We start from the raw sequence: 24,987 nt of genomic DNA, 5'->3' as shown, positions 1-24,987 counted from the left end.
ATGGCCTGATCAGTTGTGCGGTTTATTTGAACAGTTTTGGATTTAAGTTTGTTCGTATATTTTTCTGGGTTGTAATCGAATAAAATATTATAACTGTGACTTCACTATCGGTTACAGACTATAGTTCTTTTTCTTTTTTGCTAGTGGCTTTATGTCGCGACGATGGGATAGGAAAGGCCGAGGAGTGGGAAGGAAGCGGCCGTGGCCTTAATTAAGGTAGGTACAGTCCCAGCATTTGCCTGCTGCTAAAATGGGAAACCACAGAAAACCATTTTCACGGCTGCCGACAGTGGGATTCGAACCCACTATCTCCCGGATGCAAGCTCACAGCTGCGCGCCTCTAACCGCACGGCCAACTCGCCCGGTGACTATAGTTCTGCAGTTACTGAGAAATGAAATCAATTTTAAGAACGAATATCTAAGTGGTGTACGGTTACATTGGCAGTTCAGCAGCTTAACCATTAAATCACAGAGACATTCAAATAAAACCTATTAAAACAGTATTTTTAATCGTCTTATAATAATGAATAATTGCTTTTTTTCGTAAATAATTTGGCAAATATTGCATTAGTTCTACTTGATGTAGTTACGTTTGTATTAGTTGGTCATGTTTTAAATTTAATCTGAGGGGTTCCGAATTTTTATTTTTAAATAATCTTACAATAATGAATAATCCCTCTTTTCGTAAATAATTTGGCAATATATTGCGTTAGTTCTACTTGCTGTCGTTACGTTTGTATTAGTTATTCTTAAGTTTTAAAATTAATTTGAGGGTGCCGATTTTTTTTTTTTTAAGGCGGGACCGTGTCGCATTCGTTACGCCCCTGAGCATAAACAATGAACGACAAACGAACTGTACAATTGTATTGCATAGGCATAATATACTCGGTCAGGTGGCTTTGCTTGCGCCTTGACTCCACATCGACACCTAGGCTTTACAGCACACACTCTTAGAAGTCAGCTGCCCTCTGCTCTTTCCGCGCTCATGCCGATAACTCAAGGAGCGGGCTCTCTTATTGTCCACCTATGATTTAATATGATGATTATCGTCAGTTCTCGAAGTAACTATAAGCCAAGACCCAAAATTAACGGGAACCAACTGGAGCTCCGAAAGTCCGGCTCTAGAACGCCACTTTCAATGTGCCGTGCGTGTTAGGCTAGGACCACACTTGCGTCTTTTCAAGCTGAGTTACTGCGTACTTTTCATGCAGCGATTTTATTAGTGTGTTGCATATTGCAAAGTAGCAAAGCATCGCCATTGCTCTGCATAGGGAAGGAATTACATTAAATAACAACACCGTTGTTGCGTTACGTGCTACGTTGGTTATTCGTCGTCATCGTTATCGTCGTCGTCAAAGAAAATATTGGATCCATCCTATAATAAGTGGCTGGTCATCAAGTAGACAATTTGTGTTCCTGCACAATAAACTAAAAGACAGCCAAGAGAAATTTTTGAGTATTACAGAATGTCCGTGAACTCATTTGAAATGCTTTTCTGTTTGTTGATAAATGCTATCAGCAAAAGAACCACAACGTCTCCTCAAAACAGCGCCCGTTACTAATAACCACGCATCTCTCTTCATGTCTCTGCTTTTTAATTCTTGGCCCTTTGTATCGTAAAGGCACGGGTACTTTCGTACCTCCAAAATGATTCTCTGTCTAATTCCATTTTGCAAAAAGAAAGTACGAAATATTCAAACAAGAGCACAGTACCGGGGCGTTTTCATTCCGCAAGTGTAGCCAGCCAGGCACTAAACGGGAAAACACGCAAACAAAATGGACCTCAGCCCATTCTCGAGCGGGCGACCTTCAAAACGCGCCTTGTCTCGTGTCCCGCAGGGGGAAATCACCTGTGTGTGGCCAGTCCCGTCCAAATTAGTGCTGTGCATTTCTGACGCGAGATTTTACGCAGCAACGCAGGACGAGATCACGCAAGTGTAACCCTACTCAGAGCTATCAAACCAGTCATGGGCAGAGCAGTGTGACCACGGCTGTGACCAATGTCATCTGTGGCTCATTTTGCCATGCGGGGTAACGAGAAACCAATCCTTCCTCTCGGGAAGGGTGAAATTAATCCGAACACAACACCTCAGTGGATAAGTATTTGGGTGTGAAGCGTACTTTCCTCTCTGGAAGCTGGCAGCCTTGTAGGACCCCTTTCTCTCTGTTCTGACGGTTTGGCGCAGTATGTTAAAGGCCTTATTCATATTTATTTTTGGAGGTTATCAAATCTCGCTCGTAGAAACCACTTGTCGCGATCGAACTTGGGTTCGCTGGCTGAGCGCCAAGCTTCCGGCTCTCCACAGAAAACCTCTAAATCTCTCCACTTCCCTGAAGCTCTGCACTTGATAAAACTTTGTGTGCGCCTTGGCCCGTCGTTCATGGCTCCAAATTTATTCATTGTGACTCATTCTCTCTGGAAGTAACTACATCTGCTTTTTCACTTAAATCTTCGAACTTCTGCTACCACATACTTGATGAACTCTTACTAATAATTCTGGGAAAGAAAATATTAAGCAACTGTGTATGTTAGATAGCCTCTTGCAGCTATCGGCTAGCTAGTATCTCAAGTTGTAGAGTCGATCCTGAGACTTTCAATAGCATCCCAAGGTGTTCAAAGCCCTTTCCCACGGGCTATCTTTGACTCACAATCTGGCAAAACCTAGAGTAATAATTTGCTTGTCAGGTATAGTTGTGGAGTACCTTCACTAAATAATTTATTCTGTAAAAACCACTTACGATATCGTTTTCAAATAAATAATAAAAAATCCACTATAGTTATTCTAAAGTTACAGTATACAATGAGATCACCTAATTACACGCAGGAACCCCCACCCCCATTCGGATTGATACATCAAGAAGCATCCAATATGGTGCTTAATGTTAAATTGCTTGTTCCTAAAGTTAATATGAATTGCTCGCCCTGGTGGGGCTCTTGTTTTCTTGGTAATGAAGAGAACGTAGGAATTCTCCCTGAATCCCCCAATTTATTTCATTTTCGGAATCCGTCGGATGAAGATATTTAGGCAGCAAATCATACTTCCTCTCGGACATACAAATTATAAACTATTTGTCACTGAATGGGATTGGAAGATAAATTGACGTTAGTTGGAATATTACGTAATTACGCAGAGTCTCAAAGTCCGAAACAGAATTAACTGGAGGATTAAAACTGATAATTATTTTTTGTCCAAGTAAGCCTAATATTTTAAAAAGAGACGGTACCTGAATGAACATTTCCTGTCCTGTGCCGTATTTCCATCAGATGCATCTTCTGTCCCAACTACTTCCCACGCCATTTTTATTTTCATGCCTACAACTTCAAACTCCTACCATTACATTCTTCAACATGTGTGTGTGTTTAGTCCTCAGCCCTAAGGTTGGTTGGATCCTCAACAGCTCTGCCATCAGCTGTACTAGATGGCCTAGGCATCACTGAAGAGGCGTACTAGGGAAATGAGGAGTGAGGTAGTTTCCCGTTGCTTTCCTCGCCGAGCCAGAAGTTGCTATTACATATCAATCTGCCAAGCCCACTGAAATGCATGACCAACCGATCCTATGAGCAATATTTTCACACCATTCATAGCAGGGACTGGCTGCAGAAGGAATGGCATTACTAGCATCACTCATACCTCAGTCATTTTCATTTTGTCAAAGCCAGGGATAAAGCTGAGACAGATCAATGAAAGTAACAAAATTGCTCTAGCCCAGACCAGAAGACATAGTGCACTGTAAATACTAGGTCCCGCCAGCAAAGGCACAAAAATGTGGAACGCTTCACGATTTTGCGTGTCATCCTTGCGCAGGGGCCATGCTAATCTTCTCTGTATCGTTCCAATTTTAGTATATGTACCACCGAAGCGAGTAATCTAATTTGTAACAAATTTCCTCCGCACTCAACTGGTTATGTGCAGCCATATTGCTGCAATGTGTTTACATTCAGTTAGCTTGTCTGTTCTATCTAAGAAAACGTATAAAAAACACTTTATTTTAGGATTACGTGCACGCCAGTTGTATCTAGGAAGCGTAGGGAATTCACTGATTCCAAGAAGTTATATGTTTAGCGGAGAGATGGCAGAGGAAGTCGGTTTGAAATAGTTTGAAAGCCGAATGTGCTTTATTGTTATTGTATATATTAAAATTTTTTATGAAAACTAAAGTCAGTCAGTCCGGCAATTCTATCCGGTCGATTTCCTTCATTCTTTTTTAACTGAAAGGTATTCATGCACAGATTTGTCATCAGGTACTATAAATCACTTAACTTCCGCCTTCCTCAAATTATTTGATTTTTTCAATATTTTTATCTCTTTGAATCAATCATATCTTTGGTTCTAATTGAGGTACGAAGTTCGTTTTGGCCTAAGAACACTCAGTGGATCAAGGTCTTTCATTTCAGCTCTTCACTATTCAAATTGGTTGGTCCTGAGGAAAGTTATGAGTGCACATTCAATGTGACGTCACATTTCTTCAACATTTTTGTTTCTCACTGAAGCAATCATATCTTTCGTTCTAATTGAGGTACGCCGTTCGTTTTGGTCTAAAAACGCTCAGTGGATCAAGCGCGTTCTTTTGAGATAATAACTAGGTACTTAAATTGGCAGATTCTGAGAAAAGTTATGAGTACATTTGTCTCCATGACGAAGATCTTTGAAGGATGTTTTAACAGTCCGGCGCGTAGTGTTGTTCCAAGGAACGTTTAATTCAATTTTTTTGTGTGATGTATTTTCAAGTGTTTTGTTGACTTAATATTACATTCTATTACCACAGCAGATCAAGTTTGAATTACAAGCTTATTTGGCCAATTGGTCAGCTCTTTCGCTCCCTTTTATGATGGAATGACCTCGCACCCAACCGAAACATGTATGGTTATTGTACTTTGGTATATTCTCTCTCACATTTATTGCCAAATTGTGTAAATTATATTTATCTTGTGAGTCATTGAGTATAATTGCACACTATTTTTGTTCATACACCACTCGACTGATTTCAATATTGCAAGCAGCTTGGCTTGAAACACAGAATAGTATTCCTTTAGTTTTATTTTCTCAGAATGCTATTTGCTTTACGTCGCACTGACACAGATATGTCTTATGGCGTCGATGGGATAGGAAAGGTCTAGGAATTGGACAGGAAGCGGCCGTGACCTTAATTAAGGTACAGCCCCGGCATTTGCCTGGTGTGAAAATGGGAAACCACGGAAAACCATCTTCAGGGCTGTCGACAGTGGGGGGGCTCGAACCCACTATCTCCCGATTACTGGATACTGGGCGCACTTAAGCGACTGCAGCTATCGAGCTCTGTTTTCTCAGAATGAACTTCGTCTTCACCCTGATATACCACGAAGGCGCAGCCCACTAGTACTTCGCTGCTGGAAATGCGAGAACCATCTGTGTGTATTGAATGGCTGTGATCTCTGGTACATGGGTGGTAAAATACAGAGATCATACAATCTTCTGGATGTCCGGTGGCAGTATGATGTACAGGCAGTTCAAGTTCCACTCCTTCCAAATCCCGGGGATGTATTCTGTTCTTCTTAAAGTTGACAGAAGTTGACATGCTGAGTCCTGTGAGGTGCAGAGGTTCTATACCAGAAATAATAAGGGCAACGTCAGTCAATATTGTACGGTAAGCGCGCGTGATGCGTAATACGAAACCTCTTTGAATTTGAGACAATTCCGCCCATCTTTTATGCAGAACATGTTCGAAAGCAGTGACACAATAAAGCACCATTGGTTCAACAGCTCCACAATACATAAACTTCAAAATTTCTGAGCTTCGTCCCCTGGTGGGTCGTGCTACCATTGTCAGACTCCTATACAATTTTGTTGCTTTGGTTTCCAAATGTTGAAAGTGCGATCTAAATGAAAGTCTGTTGTCTAAAATTATTCCTAGATATGTCATGCTGTCTACAATATCTAATTCTTGGCCATCTAGTTTAACCACCGTTGTCTCAAATTTTCTTTTCTTGGCAACTTCATTTGCTGCAGTTGTTAATGTATTTGTTGTTCTACCCCTAACTAGTAGTAATGCATCATCTGCATAAGTAATTAGCGTACAATTATGATCGGGAAACTTCTGTTGAAAAATGTCATCATAGAGTATGTTCCAGAGACCCGGACTACAAGCAGAGCCTTGTGGGCATCCTCGATCTACTTTTCTTGTCACAGTTGTGCCATTAATGGTCAGATGCACTTTTCTATTTGTGAAGTAATTTTGCATTAGTCTATAAATGTTTTTTGGACAACCCTTCACTTTCAGCTGATGAAACACTTCAGGCCACTATGCAAAATTGAACGCAACGGAAAAAATTAAATGGCGTATGGCTTTTAGTGCCAGGAGTGTCCGAGGACAAGTTCGGCACGCCAGATGCAGGTCTTTCGATTTGACTCCCGTAGGCGACCTGCGTGTCGTGATGAGGATGAAATAATTATGAAAGACGACACATACACTCAGTCTCCCTGCCAGCGAAATTAACCAATTAAGGTTAAAATTCCCGACCCTGCCGGAAATCGAACCCAGGACCCCTGTGACCAAAGGCCAGCACGCTAACCGTTTAGCCATGGAGCCGGACAACGCAACGGAGATATCTAATGATACTAGTAGTCCGAATTCTTTGCAATCGTAGATAGATTTCATCCATTGTGTCACCTTACGTACTGCACCTTCTGTAGATTTTGATGGAATAAACCCAGATTGATTTTCATGTAAACTGTTCTTTATCGCGAACAGGGAGTGAGCTTATTGGGAGTAAACAATTGGCTGTATATTTATTTTGCTTTCCGTGCTAAGGGCTCACTTTTATTGTTGCCTCTTGCCAAAAGTCTTGAAAAACACAGTGTTCGCTTTACTACACAACCCGCGGGAATATACAATATACAATTTCACATCACACAGACCTGATTTCAAGGGCTAAATTCATTGAAACTATTGTACAGTATATTTCATTACGAAACCTTTACATGTGCTTCAGCAGAGTATAGGAATTATATTAAACAAGAGAACTTCGTCATATTCATTAACTTAACATATAAGTATATTTTCTAACACCACAAATGATACAGCGTTGCCAAAACAGGGATTGAAGTACCTCTTCCCTCAAAACCTATGTAAGCTAAAGGATTGAAGATTCTCATACGTAATCTCAATACCTATGTCTTCCTTCCTTACCAAAACTAATGGGATTAGATATCTGTATTGGGTTCATTTAAAACATATAATAATGATTTTAAAGTAAACACTACCCCAAAATTAATTTACATGTGCTTCATCATAGTATAGGAATTATATTAAATAAGAGAACTTCGTCATATTTATTAACTTAACATACAAACATGTTTTCTAACACCACAAATGGTATATCGTTGCCAAAACAGGGACTTAAGTTAAGTACCGCTTCCCTCAAAACCTATGTAAACTAAAGGATTGAAGATTCTCATTTTAAAGTAAACACTACCCAAAATTAATAATTTATTCCATAATACAGCTCTATTCGACTTAAAGTACTACCAGTTAATCATGCCACTGATGCTTTCACGGCCCGTACTTATAGACATGATATAGGCTTTGGGGCTTATGCCGTGTCAAGAAAATAAGGTGAAATTCTTGACGTTTAGTAGAGAACTTTGCTCTGCGTCATCAGAAGAAAATCTCGACTGTCCACGAGAGAAGCTTCTCAAACCACAGAACACCGTCTCAAACAATGAGGTTTGAATTTAGACGTTATAATAGAAGTGGAAATGGTATGTTCATTCGTCACCAGATGGCTCCCCGGATGCGGTACAACGCTACGTTCGAAGCGTAAGCTGACAGAACCATCAGAATCAGTCTGAGAGTGTCACATAGCATAACAAGTGTACACACATATGAAGGTATGACATTGACACAAGCCCGGAATGAAACATCTACCGATGAGGAACGTACGAATTTGGGAAACACCGAAACGAAATAACAATAGTGAAGGGACAGGGAAAGGAACTACCTACGTAAATCCTTAATGGCTGGCAACCAGGTATTACTTAATTGATAGCCAGTGTCCCTGTTGAAATTGTTAGGATTTCTACGTATTTCCACAGCTTCGCGTATAATCCTGGACCTGTAGTGTCTAGTGTGGGTAAGAGCTCGAGCATCTTGGAAGATGATATCATGACCCGACGATAGAGCGTGCTCAGCAATTGCTGATTTGTCTGGCTGGTTGAGACGAATATTACGTTCATGTTCCTTGATACGAGTACCAATGGACCGGCATGTTTGGCCAATGTATACCTTACCGCAAATACGGGGAATTTCGTATAGCCCAAGATGTAAAAGTGAGGTCAAACCAACCAGCCAGACAAATCAGCAATAGCTATCGTCGGGTCATGGTGTCATGTTCCAAGATGCTCGAGCTCTTACCCACACTGGACAGTACAGGTCCAGGATTATACGGGAAGCTGTGGAAATACGTAGAAATCCTAACAATTTCAACAGGGACACTGGCTATAAGTTAAGTAATACCTGGTTGCCAGCCATTAAGGATTTTCGTAAGTAGTTCCCTTCCATGTCCCTTCACCATTGTTATTTCGTTTCGATGTTTTCCAAATCATACGTTCCTCAACGCCAGATGTCTCATTCCGGGCTTGTGTCAATGTCATACCTTCATATGTGCGTACACTTGTTATGTTATATGACACTCTCAGACTGATTCTGATGGTTCTGTCAGCTTCCGCTTCGAACGCTAGCGCTGTACCGCATCCGGGGAGCCATCTGGCGACGAATGAACATACCATTTCCACTTCTATTGTTTGTCCAACCCTTGTCCCGTTTCCCTACGGGGTCGGGTATGAGGTGAGATGAAGTTGTCGTGGCGGTTTTTTATGACCGGATGCCCTTCCTGACGTCAACCTCATCAGAGGAGTTAATGAGAGATGAAATGAATGACGTGATATATGATAGTAGGGAGAGGGTGAAACCCGGTGCCGGCACATAGCCTACTCCTGTCGAATAGAACCAAGGGGTCTGCTCAAGGCTTAACGTCCCCATCCGACGGACGAATCACCGTCAACAGCGTCATATGCCCTCACTCCATATGAGCACTGCGGAGAGGTTTGGAATTTAATCCAGGCTTTTGGCACGCAATCTAGTGATTAGAAATTGTATACCACCACCTCCCCTACCCTGCCGGCCAACATTCTGATGGTGAAAATTTTTTCGACCAACGGGATTCGAACAGGCTAACCTCGGTGTTAGACCGTTTTCAGACCACCAGGCGGGCTACCATTTCCACTTCTATTATAACGTCTAAATTCAAACATCATTGTTTGAGAAGCCTTTCTCGTGGACAGTCGAGATTTTCCTATGATGCAGAGCAAAGTTTTCTGCGAAACGTAAAGAATTTCACCTTATTTGCTTGACACGGCATTAGCCCAAAAACCTATATCATGTCTACCAGTTTATCAGTTACAAATCTACAAAGAGGCACACAAGTTTCTGTTGTCTAGTACGAGTAGTTGCCGCGAAACATATATCGTCACAAGAAGGTTACATAAAAATGAATACTGTCTAGAAACAGAGTTCCTACTGATAGGTAATATTTGCGTAAAATATTCTCACTAAAATGTAGGCAACAGATTTACACTAATTGTAAAATTACTACTGCTATTCACTCTCTTATTAGCACTATATTTATTTACACCTGTACTATTTACATCTTCGACTTGCGATAGTGTGTACTACAACGGATTTAAAGAGTCGCGCGCCATTTAAGCATATTTTTATTAACGAAAATATAATATATACATAATATACGGACCCTGCCCTGTCAAGACGACTGCTGCCCAGCCAAATGGATTGCAAGTAGTGGATTTTGTCAAGTTGTCAGCGTGACGACACCCTGGTTGTTGGAGGGCAGTATAATTCAGTTTTTCTATTTTTCGCCATTGATCAGCTTGACATATGAGGTTTTCAATCCTTGGTCCAAATATTTCAGTTCGAGAAATAAAAATAATATACGACTTACAAGGTTTTCATTCTGAGAGGTCGAAAGGTTTCTAACCTCCTCATAAACTTTAAGAGATGGCACTGCAAGAGGTCAGTATTCATTCGTCCGTCATTTTTTGGAAGACTGAATCTTTATAAACGGTTTCTTCTTCGGGAAGATTCAGAGAATTTGTTTCTTACAAAATCAAAAATGCTCATTTTGATTACTCAGATAACTATAATAATAATAATAATAATAATAATAATAATAATAATAATAATAATAATAATAATAATAATAATAATAATTTTATTTTTAAAGTCTGACAGACACGTTTAATGTAAAGTTGTGTCTTACGTTACAGCGGATATCACAGGAAGAATTATTTATTTTTACAACCCATTAAAGGTCCTGCCCTTCCAAGAAGACTGCTGCCCAGTCAAATGACTTGCAACTAGTGGATTATGTCAAGTTGTCAGCGTGATGACACCCTCAGTCGTACTGGTTGGCTTTCGTGACCCGATCTGCTACCTATCCTATCAGATAGAACTTCAGTCGATATCACGAGGCTGGGTAAACCAAGTTCTAGATTTCAGTCCAGAATTAAAATCCTTGGAGTGGCCGAGAATACAAACCGAGTTCTCTGAGTAAGAATCAAGTAGGCTATCAATCCAGGGGTACCACACTTCGAAAATGAAGATATCGGCCAAAGGAGACTCGTAGAGGATACAACACAGAAATGATAAAGTAGGCCTAAATGAGATCACGAGGCTCAGCAATGAACAGAATGACTAATGATGATAACGCTTATAATAGTAACCTCCTAATCAAAGACACCACAATTTACACCGAAGCAAGTATTTGCCAGAGTTACAGTTTAAATCATAGCAACAAAGATCAACAGAAAAGTGCTGAAACAAGACTACCAAAGTTATGATACCAGAGGGTGGATGCGGTTTTACACTTCACTCGAGTGAAAACAGCCAATCCACCGACGGTGAAAACAAATAATACTTTTTGGCTAAAACACAATAATTGACGGAAAGTAGAATAACAGTATGTAATAAGCATTAAACTGATGGCAAAATATTCAAAAATCCCCAATTAGTCAAAATCAAGCAACATAAAGTCGTTTAAATTAAATAAATTTGATTAATATCTAATTAATTAAATGAAGATGGAATTACTTAAAATTACTCGTTTTTTAAGAAACAAAAATAATTTGGATTCCGAGTTCATACAAATCTAGACATGTCATGAAGTTTGCTCGTAGAACTGATATACATCATATTAATATTTGAAAGTGAAACACTCATAAAAACATATAATATGATCAATTAATTAGTTAAATACGGACGAAATCAAGTAAATATCCCATAAAAAATCAGTAGTAATTATTAAAACTAAGGAGGCTAGAAAACTTCCCATCCATCTCAATTAAAAACAAAAGAACATCACCTCCAAAAGCAAAAATGGGCGTGGCAAGGTAACAAAATAAAATACATGTCCATCCCAAGAAAATTAAAACAGAAGGAAGGTTTTAATTAATGTCAAGATGAGCAATGAACCAAAAATTAACTCTTATCTCTAGGTTTCACACAGAAATTTTACAAGGATAGGAACTTAAATACCTGATCATTCAACCCTAATGCCATCAGACTGATTTTGTCACATTTCTGTACATATCCTATACGTTTAAAACGTATCCTGCTAAATTAGAATCAATTCATAAAATACCTCATTTTTCTTAATTATGATAAAATATTTTTTTTTTCCTCTGTGAATCATGTGACCTTGTCGCGGTGAAAATGCTTCTGCGTCCCAAATCCCAATGAAACAGGTAATTGAGCATCTGTCAAGAGACTAGACTAACATAAAAACCAAACCCCATGGCACTACAGCCCTTGAAGGGCCTTGGCCTTCCAAGCGACCGCTGCTCAGCCCGAAGGCCTGCAGATTACGAAGTGTCGTGTGGTCAGCACGACGAATCCTCTCGGCCGTTATTCTTGGCTTCCTAGACCGGGGCCGCCAGGTAAAAATCCCTGACCTGGCCGGGAATCGAACCCGGGGCCTCCGGGTAAGAGGCAGGCACGCTACCCCTACACCAGGGGGCCGGCACCAGACTAACATGCTGTTCATCAAAAAGTAGGTAGAAGCCTTTCGTAAGTTGCAAGGACAGCAGTCTGGGTGATTAAATGATCTGGCCTTTTAATAATATTTAACATGGCTTGGCTATGTTGATACTGCTACACGGCTGAAAGCAACGGGAAACTATACCCGTAACTAACTCCCGAGGACATGCAGGTCTCTCTGTATTTCTTTATGATGATGATGATGATGATGATCGGCCTATTAATGAATGATGTACTGATGATGGCTTTCTCCCAGGTAAAATATCCCAGAGATAAAATAGTTCCCCATTCGCATCTTCGGAAGGAGACTACACGAGACAATCATAGGAAGATGAATATGTTAGTCGGAGCGTGGTATGCTAGAAATCTGAATCATTGTGATGGGTTAGAGAATCTGATAAGAGGAATGGACTGAAATTAGATCTAGTTGGTATGCATGAAGCATGATGGCAGAACGAGTAGGATGTTTGGTCAGGTAACTACAGAATTATCAACATAAAATCAAAGATGGGAAATGCAGGAGTTAGTTAATAATGATTAGGGAATAGGGCAGTGGGTAACCTACAATGACCAACATAATGAACGGGCTATTGTTGCCAGGATAGTCACCAAATCAATGCCTACCGCAATTATGCATGTTTACATGGCTACTAGTTCAGGAATTGAATATATGAAGAGATAGAAGATTTAATACAGCATCTAAAATGAGATGAGAATCTAATTGTGATGGGAGAGTGGAATGAAGTGATAAGCCAAGGAAAAGAAGGCAATGTAGTAGGGGAATTCGATCTGGGACAAAAGAACGAAAGTGGCTGTATACGTGGAGGTGGTGGTGGTGATTACTGTTTTAAAAGGAAGTACAACTAGGCAACCATCCTCTATACTACACTAATCAGAGAGAAAAATGGAAGAGATCCGACATTTCAAAAAAGAAGGTATTGGCCAAACGAAGACAAGGGCCACAAAGGGCGTGAAAATGAAAGACTCCCTAGGCTTCGAGTGGTGTAATACCGTCGTGGTCGGAAAAGAATAAGAGTTGACCAAGGGAGGTCGGATAGAATGGATGAAAGTGAGGAGCCTGGCACAAGTAAGTGGAAGCAACGCCAAGACTCAGCTAAGGGACCCATGGTTGCCAACCCACCCTCTAAAGTTCAGAGCCCCTGGGGCCCCTTTTAGTCGCCTGTTACGACAGGCAGAGGATACCGTGGGTGTTATTCTACCACCCCCACCCACAGAGGGATGTATACGTGGACAAGACCAGGAGACAATAGATGGAATCAAATAGAATTCATTCTGGTTAGGCAGAAATTCAGAAACCAAGACCAACCCAGGAGCAGATGTAGACTCTAACCACAACTTGGTAGTCATGAAATGCCGTCTGAAATTCAAGAAAGTGAAGAAAGGAAGGCATGAAAAGAGATGGGATCTAGACAAGTTGAAGGAAAAGAGAGTGAGGGAGCATTTCAAGGAATTTGTTTCACAAGGACTATATGAAAAGGCTGAAGGAAACAATAGATGAAGAGCGGACTATCATGAAGTACGAAATCATAGAGCTGCTGAAGATATTGGTGGCGGTGATTATTATTTTGAGAGGAAGTACATCTGGGCAACCATCCTCTATTAACTTTAATCGAAGAGAAAAAAATTGAAGGAGTCCGACACTTCGAAAATGAAGGTATCGGGCAAAGAAAGAACAAGGGCCACGAATGACGTGAAAACGGAAGACTTTCTAGGCCTCGGGAAACCTAATACCGTCGGGGTCGGAAAACGACAAGAATTGACCAAGTGAGGTCGGATAGGGTAGATGAAAGTGAGGAGCTGGCACAAGTAAATGAAAGCAATGCCAGAACTCAGCTAAGGGCTCCATGTTCACTCCCAAGTTAAAAGCCCTTGGGGGCCCATTTAGCCTCCCCTTACGACAGTTAGGGGATATCGAGTGTGCTGCACAAGTTATAAAAGAAAAGGTTGTATGAAACACAATAGATTAAGAGTGGGCAGTCGGGAAGAATGAGACCAGTAGGGTTGCTGAAGAAATGTTAGGATGAAAGGCAAGATCAAGGAAGAATGATTGGATAACTCAGGAGGTTCTATAAGTGACAGAACGGCGAAAGTACAAGAGTGAAAAAGATGAGGAGGGAAGAAAAGAATACAGGCGATTGAAGAATGAAGTAGAAAGTGTAGAACAGCTCAGGAATAATGGCTGAAAGAGATTTACAAGGATGTTGAAGGTTGTAGGAAAGGCAAAAATTACATGTAAGAAAATCAAGGAAATCTTTGGAGAAAGAAAAACAGGGTTTATGTTTATTAAGAGCTCAAATGAAAAAAAAAAAAAACTTCTGTAAAACAAGAAGACAAGACAGAAATATGGCAGGAAAATATTCAAAACTGTATCGAGCGAAAAGGGTAGATAATAAGGTTCTGGAACAAGAAGAGACTGTTGTTGTTGATGAAATGGGAGACCGAATTCACAGGTCAGAATTCGACAGAGCTTTGACAGATCTAAATAGGAAGAAAGCACCTGGAATCTATGACAGACCCTCAGAATTACCGACAGCCTTAGAAGAAACCGGCATGGCGAGGTTATTTCATTTACTGTGTAAAGTGTATGATACAAGAAAGGTGCCATCCGACTTCAGACAGAATGTTGTTGTACCTATTCCCAAGAAATCTGACGCTGACAAGTGTGAAAACTACCGCACCATTAGTTTAGTATCTCACCCTTGCAACATGTTAACACGTAGGCCTATTATTTTTCAGAAGAATGGAAAGAGAACTTGAAGGTGAGTTAGAAGGAGATCAATTTGGTTTCAGAAGAAATGTGGGAACACGTGAAGCAATCCTGACTTTACGTGAGATCCTGGAAGATCGAATTAAGAAGGACAAGGCCACGTGCGTGGCCTTCGTCGGTCCAGAAACGGCATTCGATAATGTCGATTGGGCCAAGCTATTTGAGATTCTGAAGGTGATCGGGATCAGATATTGATAAAGAACTGTTTACAGTCCGTACAAAAATCAGTCTGAGTGTTAAGAATCGAGGGCTATAAAAAGGAAACAACAATCCAGAAAAGAGTGAAGCAAAGCTGCAGTTTGTTCTCTGCCCTCTTCAATGTTTATATAGAACAGGTGGTAATTGAAATGAAAGATTTTGGGGATGGAATCACAATCTAAAGAGAGGAAATAAAAAATCTCATATTTGCGGATGATATTGTTATTTTATCTAAGTCTGCAGAAGATATGGAGAAATTGCTGAATGGTATGGACACAGTCCTGGGAAAGGAATACAAGATGAAAATGAATCTAAAACAAAAGTAATGGAGTGCAGTTGAACGAAATCAGGTGATGCAGGAAATATTAGATTAGGAGATGAAGTAGATGAATACTGTTTCTTGGGTATCGGTAGTAGATTAACTAACGATGGCAGAAGTAAGGAGGACATAAACTTCAACTAGCGCAAGCAAGAAAGCCTTTCTTAGGAAAATAAATGTGCTCACTTCGAACATTGAAATAGGAATTAATGTTTTTGGAGAGATATTGCTGGAGTGGGGCATTGTACAGAAGCGAAACATGGACAATAATTAGCTCAGAAAGAAAGAAAATAGAAGCCTTTGAAATGTAGTGTTACAGAAGAATACTGAAGATTAGATGGATAAATTGAATCACGGCCGAGCTCGATAGCTGCAGTCGCTTCAGTGCGCCCAGTATCCAGTATTCGGGAGATAGTAGGCTCGAACCCCACTGTCGGCAGCCCTGAAAATGGTTTTCCGTGGTTTCCCATTTTCACACCAGGCAAATTCTGGGGCTGTACCTTAATTAAGGCCACGGCCACTTCCCTCCCACTTCTAGCCCTTTCCTGTCCCATCGTCGCCGTAAGACCTATCTGTGTCGGTGCGACGTAAAACAACTAGCAAAAAAAAATTGAATCACGAATGAATCGTATTGATGAGAAGAGAACGATTTGGTGAAATCTGACCAGGAGAAGAGATAGAATGGTAGGACACATCTTAAGACACCCAGGACTTGTTCAGTTAGTGAGGGAAGTGAAGGCGGTAAGAACGCTAGGGGTAGACCACCACAGAATATGACAGAGAGGTTAGATTGCATGTAGGATTTAGCAGTTACGTAGAAATTAAAAGATTAGCACAATATAGGGTGGCATGGAAAGCTGTATCAAACCAGTCTATGTACTGATGACCCAAACACCAACAGCAACACAAAATGGATTTCAGAATCAACCTATTTTATAACAAATGCCTTTTATTCGATGGAATCTGGTTAAATATATTTCGATGACATGTAAATGTAGAACAAATTCTCACTGAAAATTTCAAATCTCTTCACCATATTAAACTTAAGAAACATTGTTCATAAATTAATAATAAACATAATGGATATAAACACCATTTGCTGTCAGCACATTGATATAATTCATCATTCCTACACTATACAGTTTTCTTTCTTTATGTATTAAACCACTTTCATGAAGTGCACTGGCCTTAGAAGTGTATTGTACGCAATACGGTTTTGTTGTGCTAACGCAGTGGAGTTTTTCATAATGTGTTGATAATGTTATCAGAACACTTTCCAAACAAAATGCCAAAAACACATTCACGTCATTATGAAAGAATATTCACACTATGTCAAAGACATAACATGTCTGAAGATTTGTAAAAACAACGCTTGAAACCCATCAGTAACTGAAGTTGGAATTTTCTTTCAGTATTAAGTGGATCTCACAAATCTTGATGCGTATACTGTGGTTTAAGTTCTTCTATCCTCTTGATGAAATCTGTCTTTTCAATGCAACCTTCACAAGTCTCATCCCAGTCATTAAGAATTTTCTTCAAATCACGTACTTTTAATTTTTTAAGATCCACAATCTTCCAATCAATTGTTTTATCATAACGAAGATCACAAATCTGAGGATCTCTCTTCTTCAACTTCTCACATATCTTATAAGCTGGCATGGACCATGAGATAGGCTTTGACAATTCTCCAAGAATTCCTGTTGCTGATTCTTCTAACCCACCTAAATAGTAACAAAATCTGTTTTCTTTTCCTTTAGATGATTTGCAATACTTTCTAAATTCAGCTTCAATTAACTTAGGATTGGATCTCTTGTCAAATGACAACGAATCACTGAATTTTTCCACAACAGACATGCACACTTCGCAATCTGATTTCTTCATACACCAACTACCGTTATGAAGTAACGTCAACACGGCAAGAATCAGATAAACTTCTATAGCAAACGCCATGATTATGAAATGAAGTGCTTAATACTTTCAAAAATGAAAGTAAATAATAAATATTCAAACTCTGCCGACAACGTAGTCACGTGGCTGAAGAAATAAACTGGCCCGTTCCGTGGGAATCAGCTGATGGTGCTAGAATGTGATCACAGAGAAATAAACGGAAGGTCGGAGTTGTTTGACTGCATAGCATCTCTGTGTACGTTAGTTTTACTTCCATGAATTGACGTTACGGATTATATTTAGAGACACATATTAGGGGAGCAATGTTCATTTTCAATTTTCTTATTGTTTTTAAAAATTCCCATTTCTGGCCCCTCAGGCAAGCAACTCAATGTTAAAAACATCCTAGGGATATGAGCTACGAATTTTAGATAAATAAAGTATAAGAATATATTCTTTATTTATTCCTAAACATAACAATAATTTTCTTAATCATCGTTATCCATTCGATTAGATTAGCATTTTGCCTTTCTCTACCGCTACGAGCGTTAGTGTGAGTCAATGAATTGTTTCACTTATTAACTGCATTCGGTGTGGACATTTTTCATAAAATCAAAATTGCCTGAGGGTATTGAACCAAGGAACATATCACAGAAATAATTATGTAAATAAGTTAATTTGAATCAAAAAGAAAACGAGTAAAGAAACAAGCGATTTTAGGCTGCTTTTCCAGAACTGCATTTAAGCCGGAAGTGATTTTCGATTTTTTTTTTTTTAAGTTTGATAGAGCTCTCCGAGACTCACAATTCGAAGCCTCCCCAGGCCCTTTATCACTTAAAATTTCGGCACAACTTAATTTTCCGTTTTTCGTAGTATGAGGACCACTACTTTGTCTGGTAAGAAATTTTCCCAATATTAAGATACCTTATGTTAATGCATGTTAATGTATGGAGTAATATTTTGTTTTGCCGGTAATTTCGTAACAGTTTTCACAACAGTGATGCACTATTTTTTCGTCTGTTTTTCGTAAATATAGGAAGTTTTAATATTTAATCATTATATTAACCCATGATGGATACAAATAATGTGAAAATGTGAAAATGCCTTGATATTTTGATGTGTTTGGATGTCGATCAAATTATAATAAAGAAACTGAAAGGAACTTCAACATTTTCAGTGCCAAAAGGTAAAACCTCTATAAGGCCTGGCTGAGAAATATTCGAAGAGATTTTGCAAAAGCAATTAAGTCTACCAGTCAAGTATTATCCGCGATGAGAAATCTGTCTTCCATCACCTTCCAAGCAGAATTTATGTTTATTTATCCAACTTTGAATTAGACTGGCTTTCGAGTTTCGAATATACAGAAAAATAATGTACGTAAATTTCTTCACTACATGGAAAAGCAAATCATGGTTTTGGGCTTAGAAGACGAGAGAATTTCTTTGGTTGGTCCAGTAAATCAATCAGTTAATACTGATCTACATTTAGGGCAGTCGCCCAGGTGGCAGATTCCCTATCTGTTGTTTTCCTAGCATTTTCTTAAATGATTTCAATGAGATTGGAAATTTATTGAACATCTCCCCGCAGGAGGTATAGATAATGCATACAGGGGAGATAAAGAGTTCCGATAAATCGAAAGAAGTATGTAGCATCATTATATACGTCCAACAATATGGCAGCTGATCCAGCACACAATATTCCCTTGCCTTGTCACAAGATAGCCTATTAAGATCTACGTCTAACAAAATACGCTGATATAACACACAATTTTATGGCATTAAAAATTTGTATGATACGTAATATGAGAAAAATTCTGCTGCCTTCGGTGACGCTACCGTGTGTAAGGAGCTTTGCTGTAACCTTGACGAAATGCCAGTCAAAGACAGTGGAAACTCGTGTAAAACATGCCGCCATTTGTACTTATTAGATACAGAAGGCAGAGTTCTGGCACATGGTAATAACATGCCATAGACATTATGGAACCCACAACCACCAATCCACCCCAAATCTATCAAGACCAAAACCTCTTACAAACCACTCGACTAGCACTGCTAACGAAATTCACTGTAAGTTACTCCCACCACCAATCCCCCTGTGGGTGGGGCGGTAGAATAACACCCACTGTATCCCCTGCCCGTCGTAAGACGTGGCTAAAAGGCCCTTCAGGGTTTCTTAACTTTGGAGCGTGGATTGGCAACTACGGGGCCCTCACCTGAGTCCTGGCATTGCTTCCACTTGTGCCAGGCTCCTCGCTTTTAACTATCTTATCTGACCTCCCTTGGTCAACTCTTGTTCTTTTCCAACCCCGACGGTATTACAGCATTCAAGGCTTAGGGAGTCTTTCATTTTCACGCCCTTCTTTGCCCGATTCCTTTGTTTTTCGAAGTGTCGGGTCCCTTCCTTGCCTATTTATACTCCCTCTGAAAACAATAATCACCACCACCACCTTCCATCACTAACAAAGTCACCACAAGCCTAATCCGACCCCCATCCTCCCAGACAGTCCAAAAAACAGTCACAGCCCAGAGCCAGTATCGCTTTGTGGGCTGAGTTGTTGAGCGACTGGCAGTCAAAAAAAATCCCGTGCACAAGCCAAGATTTACCCTTCGCTCCCCTAAATACTGCAAGCTCCCGGAACCTCACCACTCTCTGCACCAAGTAGTGCACCTTCCAAACCCAGGGACATGCCATCAAATTTACAGAACTCAAGTACTTCTGAACCTTGTCAATAACGGCATTAATACCAACAAACTAAACCAATCCCTTGAAACAACCTCAAAATATGTTACGAAGCAAGAGTCATATCCTCCTCAATACCAGAAAATAGCTAACGTCCACGCTCCGCGAGCCCCACGTCAGAATGAAAGTAGATACCAAGTAGGTCGGGAATTTCAATCACCGTACCCCAGCTGCCGCTCTTTGAGCGAGGCTCAGATTCACAGTAATAATATGAGGAAGAAGATGACGAAGGCTGGTTAACTGGTTACCACGATGTCGGTTTTCTGTCCATGTAAAATTGTCTACACTAAACCGATGACGCTAATTCCAGGTTGATCGCCGTCCCAACACAAAAAAAAAAAAAATCCACAGGAAGCCCCAGGTAGTAAAATATAATAAAGTATGAGAATATATTATTTATATATTCCTAAGAATTAAAATCATTTTCTTAATAATCGTTATGTGGTCGATTAGATTAGCAGTTTGCCTACGAATGCTAATGTGAGTCAATGCAGAGTTTCACTTAAGCGCTTATAATTACATTCGGTGTGGATATTTTTCAAAAAATCAAAAAACTCCTGAGAGTATTGAACCAAGGAACACATTACAGAAATAATTATGTAAATAAGTGAATTTTGCTAGGATTTGAATGAAAAATAGAACGAGCAAAGAAACAAGCGATTTTAGGCTGTTTTAACGGAACTGCATCCAAGCCGGAAGTTATTTTCGATTTTTTTTTTTTTTTTTTTTTTTTTTTTAGTTTGATAGAGATATTCATGACTCACAATTTGGAACCTCTCCGGGCCCTTTAGCCCTTCAACTTTCGACACAATTGAGGAAATTGCTGAATTTTAGGTTTTACATAGTACTTTGCTAAGAAATTCAAATATCCATGTTAGTTTAATGGTGTAGACGTGAACTTTCGTGGCATAATCGCTCAGTTTTATTTATGGCACAGTTTCAGTTTAGTTTTTTTGTCTCCATATGAGTGCAATGTCTTATGAAATCTAAATGTAGTACATTAGAGCCAACAGATTATCAGACAGTTTCTGTTCACTCAACTAAAATGGTAAAAAGTCTTAAGCCGTCCAAAGACACTAACGTGAATCGGCAACAAGAGATCTTTCATTGTCGACATAATAATTGTAGGCAGTGGATCAGATATTTTTATTTAGAAGAAATGCGCACGAATTGTGTATAAAATAGTCATGGCTAAGATTAAGAAGTAGTCAGAGATGCATCAGTTGCTATAAAAGAGCCTGAAGTTGCACCTGTCCTCTACTGAGGCCTATCAGCTATTATTGCACGAGATGCAAGGGAAACGGATAGAAACATCGGACGATTTCTTTGCGATCGACGCAAAGACATCATGAAATGAAAAATCCACAGCCTGTTTCCAGTCATTCGACCGGGTCAGGAATGGGAGGAATGAAGTCCACACCTCCGCTTTTTTTCAGTACAAATCTCACATGCAATGACAGGGATTTTAACCACGGAACCCATCGGTGAGATGCCGGCGTGCTGCCGTCTGAGCCACGGAGGCATCCTACATCATCTGACTGGATGAGCTTAAACAAGGTTTAAACTATGAGTTGCAACATGTACTGACCCGCTTTGCTGTTCACGGGTTTCATCATGGAGTGTGTAATGTGAGGACGTCCGAGTTTCCAGATCTATAATGTTTGTGTAAACTCTGTGACAAATAACACGTACTGTGGTGTAATCAACGCGATTCCTCTCTAAGAAATTTCTGTGAAAATTAATCATTCCATGCACATTGTGCAAAATTCTGTATTATTATTAAAAGTCGATGATTGAATTCACATGTTTCCCGAATCTCATTTCATTGTATCTGTCACAAGTACGATTACAAAGTTCACATATACAGTCCGTTCCTGGAGCATCGTAAGCGTTCGATTTGCACAGCTTGTGGTGATAGCCAGTTCAGCCATTAAGTACACAACCAAGTGCACTTGGTTAGTACCAGTCCTAGATCCGTTCATCATGGTGCAAAATCCAGGCCAAATTTCCATCCTTTCCTTTTCCCTCTATTCACGCAATTCCTTCCAGTTGTCTGTGAAGGGCAGAGTTAATTTACAACTCAGATTCTCTGTTAAAAAAGGTACTCCCGCGAGTTCGTAAGCTAATCGTGACAGGGCTAACGTAGATATTCCGAGAGCAGCCTTCAGGAAGCTGCCTTTGAAGTTCTGTGTACAGAGTAGACGTCAAGTGCTTAACTTTTCCCAAGTTAGTTTGTTTTGTGATTGTCCGTCACAATTCTTATCACAAGGAAATACTATCCTCCACGGCTTTAATCACCTTCTGAAAAAAATCCGCAGAATGTCATTCGACCGGGTCAGGAATGGAATGAATAAAGCCCCCATCTAGCAGCGAGGATAGGAATTGTGCCGGCTGCCCAAGCCTGTCACACTCCTCCGGGGTAATGATTAATGAATGACAGATGAAATGAAATGATATTCAAGAGTGATGCTGGAATGAAATACGGCAGGGAAAACCGGAGTACCCGGAGAAAAACCTGTCCCGCCTCCACTTTGTCCAGCAAAAATCTCACATAGAGTTACCGGGATATGAAGCACGGAACCCAACGGTGAGAGGCCGGCGCGCTGCCGCCTGAGCCACGGAGGCTCCATCACCTACTGAAATAAGGTGTAAAGGCACAGATGCGAGAGTTATCTGAGGATATCCAATTACTTCCTTTATTAGGTCCTTGCCAAGATAAAGCCGACAGCCAATTTTCTCTTCATTCCCTTCTAGACGGTATTTCTTGGAGTCGTATCTTTTCTGGCTGCGAACCACCTTGGCGAAATAGGCAAAATGGTACACAAAAGTTTAGTATTTCGGGGAAAGAATCTGAAGTTTCAGTTCTACAAAAAATATAACTTGCACAAACGGAAAGAAACAAGTATACCTTAAAAAGACTTTTGAAATATCTGTAAGCATAACATGATTAATTCATTTCACAGTTCTATACAAAATATCTCATGTACGAACGGAAGTGACCAGACACGTTTACACATTGTACGAAAAACTCAGCTTTACACACACATTCATGCATCAGTAACACAGTGCTACACACATACTGACACCGAAGATTGTGCGTCTGCTAATGCACTCTTACGGCGACTTGAAGAAATATTGGTAGTCGCGCCTTTCTGTGTTAAACTAGTGACATAGAACAGGCAGTATAAGATGATCGAGACGGCGGTGCTTCTATGTCATTAATGAGATTTCTGATTGCCTGGATTGGTCATTTCCCTCTCCTGAAACCGAATAGTTCTTCGGGGATTATGACGTCATTTTAATCCGTTATTCTTTGATTAATTAACCATGTTAGTTATTTTAGTAGATTGTTTTCCAAGACAACCCCTCTGTAAGAATGTGCGTCACGCGTGTCACCATTCCCTTTATATAACATTTTTACTGTCTATACCTTCCAGGCCTCCGGCGTGTTTCCGACACTAAGTCAGATGTTCACCATACCCGTGTAGGCTGGAAGTAGTATTATGTCGATGTTGTTAGATATTAATTAAGGATACCATCCAGACCTTATGCCTTCTTGATTTCTAATTTTGATATGACGTTTGTAATCTCTTATGATGTCAATTTGTTAATGGTGTTGTGGGCAATATTGATTATCAATGGAGCGTAGGTTCCTTGGATCTTTGTTGATTGGGACCTATTGGTGAATTGTTCTTCCCAAACGTGCATCTCCGCCGTTTGAAGGCTACACTTGGGTTTACCAAGCAAGTGGCCGCGTGACTATCAACTGAATTGGTTCATAAAGAAAGGGCATCAGTCACATTTTTTTCGAAATTGAGTTCACATTGAATTTCTCATTTTGAATGTTCATCACATCTTTTTATTAAGAAAGGAGATCAGTCCAGCCTCTCCTTCACTATGATATTGTGATTAGAAAGTTAGCGTTTTGTAAAGGAAGGGCATCGGTCCGGACTAAAACACTACTTTTATGAAATACCCATAGAGGCGTTAGGTGTTTGTCGATTAACAGCGCGCCACTCTCTTGTTTTTATGCATTGTTTTGACGTCATTTGACTATAACTGCATCGTTATTTTATACTGGAGTATTTTATTATTTTTCGTTATACAGAACCTATAAAATTATATGTTTTATCATTCATTAATGGCTTGAGCATAAACACTTTCAGACTGTAGCTAAAGTCGAGTGCCATCAGTTTTGCCAATAAACTCTGCGTACCCATCAGGAAAGATGTCTATTAAGAAGAGGAGAATTCGTGATCACTTACACCATCCATCACTTCAGTTTCTCTGTAGAACTCATCTGGTTTTATCAGCACCACGTCTAGAATATTTTTCCCTCTGGTTGGTTCCGCCTCTTTCTGACCAGCTGTCCTTCCTCAAATAACTTATTTAAAATTTGTTGGTCATGCTTCACTACCCACCCATTAGGATCTACAAGTCTCACTCCCAAATATCCCGCATACCAACTCTACTTTATCACTTAAATTCCCGCTCATCCTCCAGTCAGTAACCCTTCTGCACAGTATCCCACTCATAACAATCTCCATTCTTTTAAACTTCTCCCGTGCTGTCATAATCAGATCCCGTACATCCCCAACTTTGTTCTTACCTATTCCTGCTTGCTCTACGGTATTGGTAACAACGTCCAAAATTACCACCTTCTCCTTACCCTCCTTCTTCTCTTCTACTTTCCTCAACATCTGTCTTAACCCTATTTCCTCCACACACTTACCCCACATGGCTAACAATAGAGTCTCCCATGACCAGAGCTCAAACTCGCCCACCTCCTTAGATCCCCTTCTCTCCCTATTTCCCTCAGCTTCTGTGACGACTAGAGAACCCACTACCTTCTCCCCTCCCCCCTCTCTCTCTCTTTCTCCCTCCCCCACCCCCTCTCTCTCTATCTCTCACGATCCTGTTCCTTCTTCCTATCGTCTACTCAATGTTTCCCTTTCCTACCCTTCTCTTT

The 24,987-nt window shown here is 40.1% G+C and overlaps 2 protein-coding genes and 1 non-coding gene across 3 annotated transcripts in view; 1 reads left to right on the top strand and 2 right to left on the bottom strand.

Moving 5' to 3' along the window:
- The window catches only part of LOC136857315 (serine-rich adhesin for platelets), a 410,754-nt gene that overhangs the window by 189,985 nt on the left and 195,782 nt on the right, over positions 1-24,987 (top strand). The gene's annotated exons all lie outside the window — the stretch shown is intronic.
- On the bottom strand, positions 3,762-3,868 carry LOC136859303 (U6 spliceosomal RNA). Its single transcript, XR_010858949.2, has one exon. It is a non-coding gene; the product is annotated as a U6 spliceosomal RNA (small nuclear RNA).
- On the bottom strand, positions 16,818-24,565 carry LOC136858668 (mesencephalic astrocyte-derived neurotrophic factor homolog). Its single transcript, XM_067138382.2, has 2 exons — positions 24,550-24,565; positions 16,818-17,323 (listed from the first exon to the last, which is right to left on the bottom strand). The coding sequence occupies exons 1-2, from the start codon at positions 24,563-24,565 to the stop codon at positions 16,818-16,820; spliced, it is 522 nt and encodes a 173-aa protein (XP_066994483.2).

Source organism: Anabrus simplex, chromosome 1, assembly GCF_040414725.1.
Source record: "Anabrus simplex isolate iqAnaSimp1 chromosome 1, ASM4041472v1, whole genome shotgun sequence".
Taxonomy (NCBI): domain Eukaryota; kingdom Metazoa; phylum Arthropoda; class Insecta; order Orthoptera; family Tettigoniidae; genus Anabrus; species Anabrus simplex.
The sequence above is the reverse complement of the archived record's forward strand: the minus strand, read 5'-3'. Positions and strand labels throughout refer to the sequence as shown.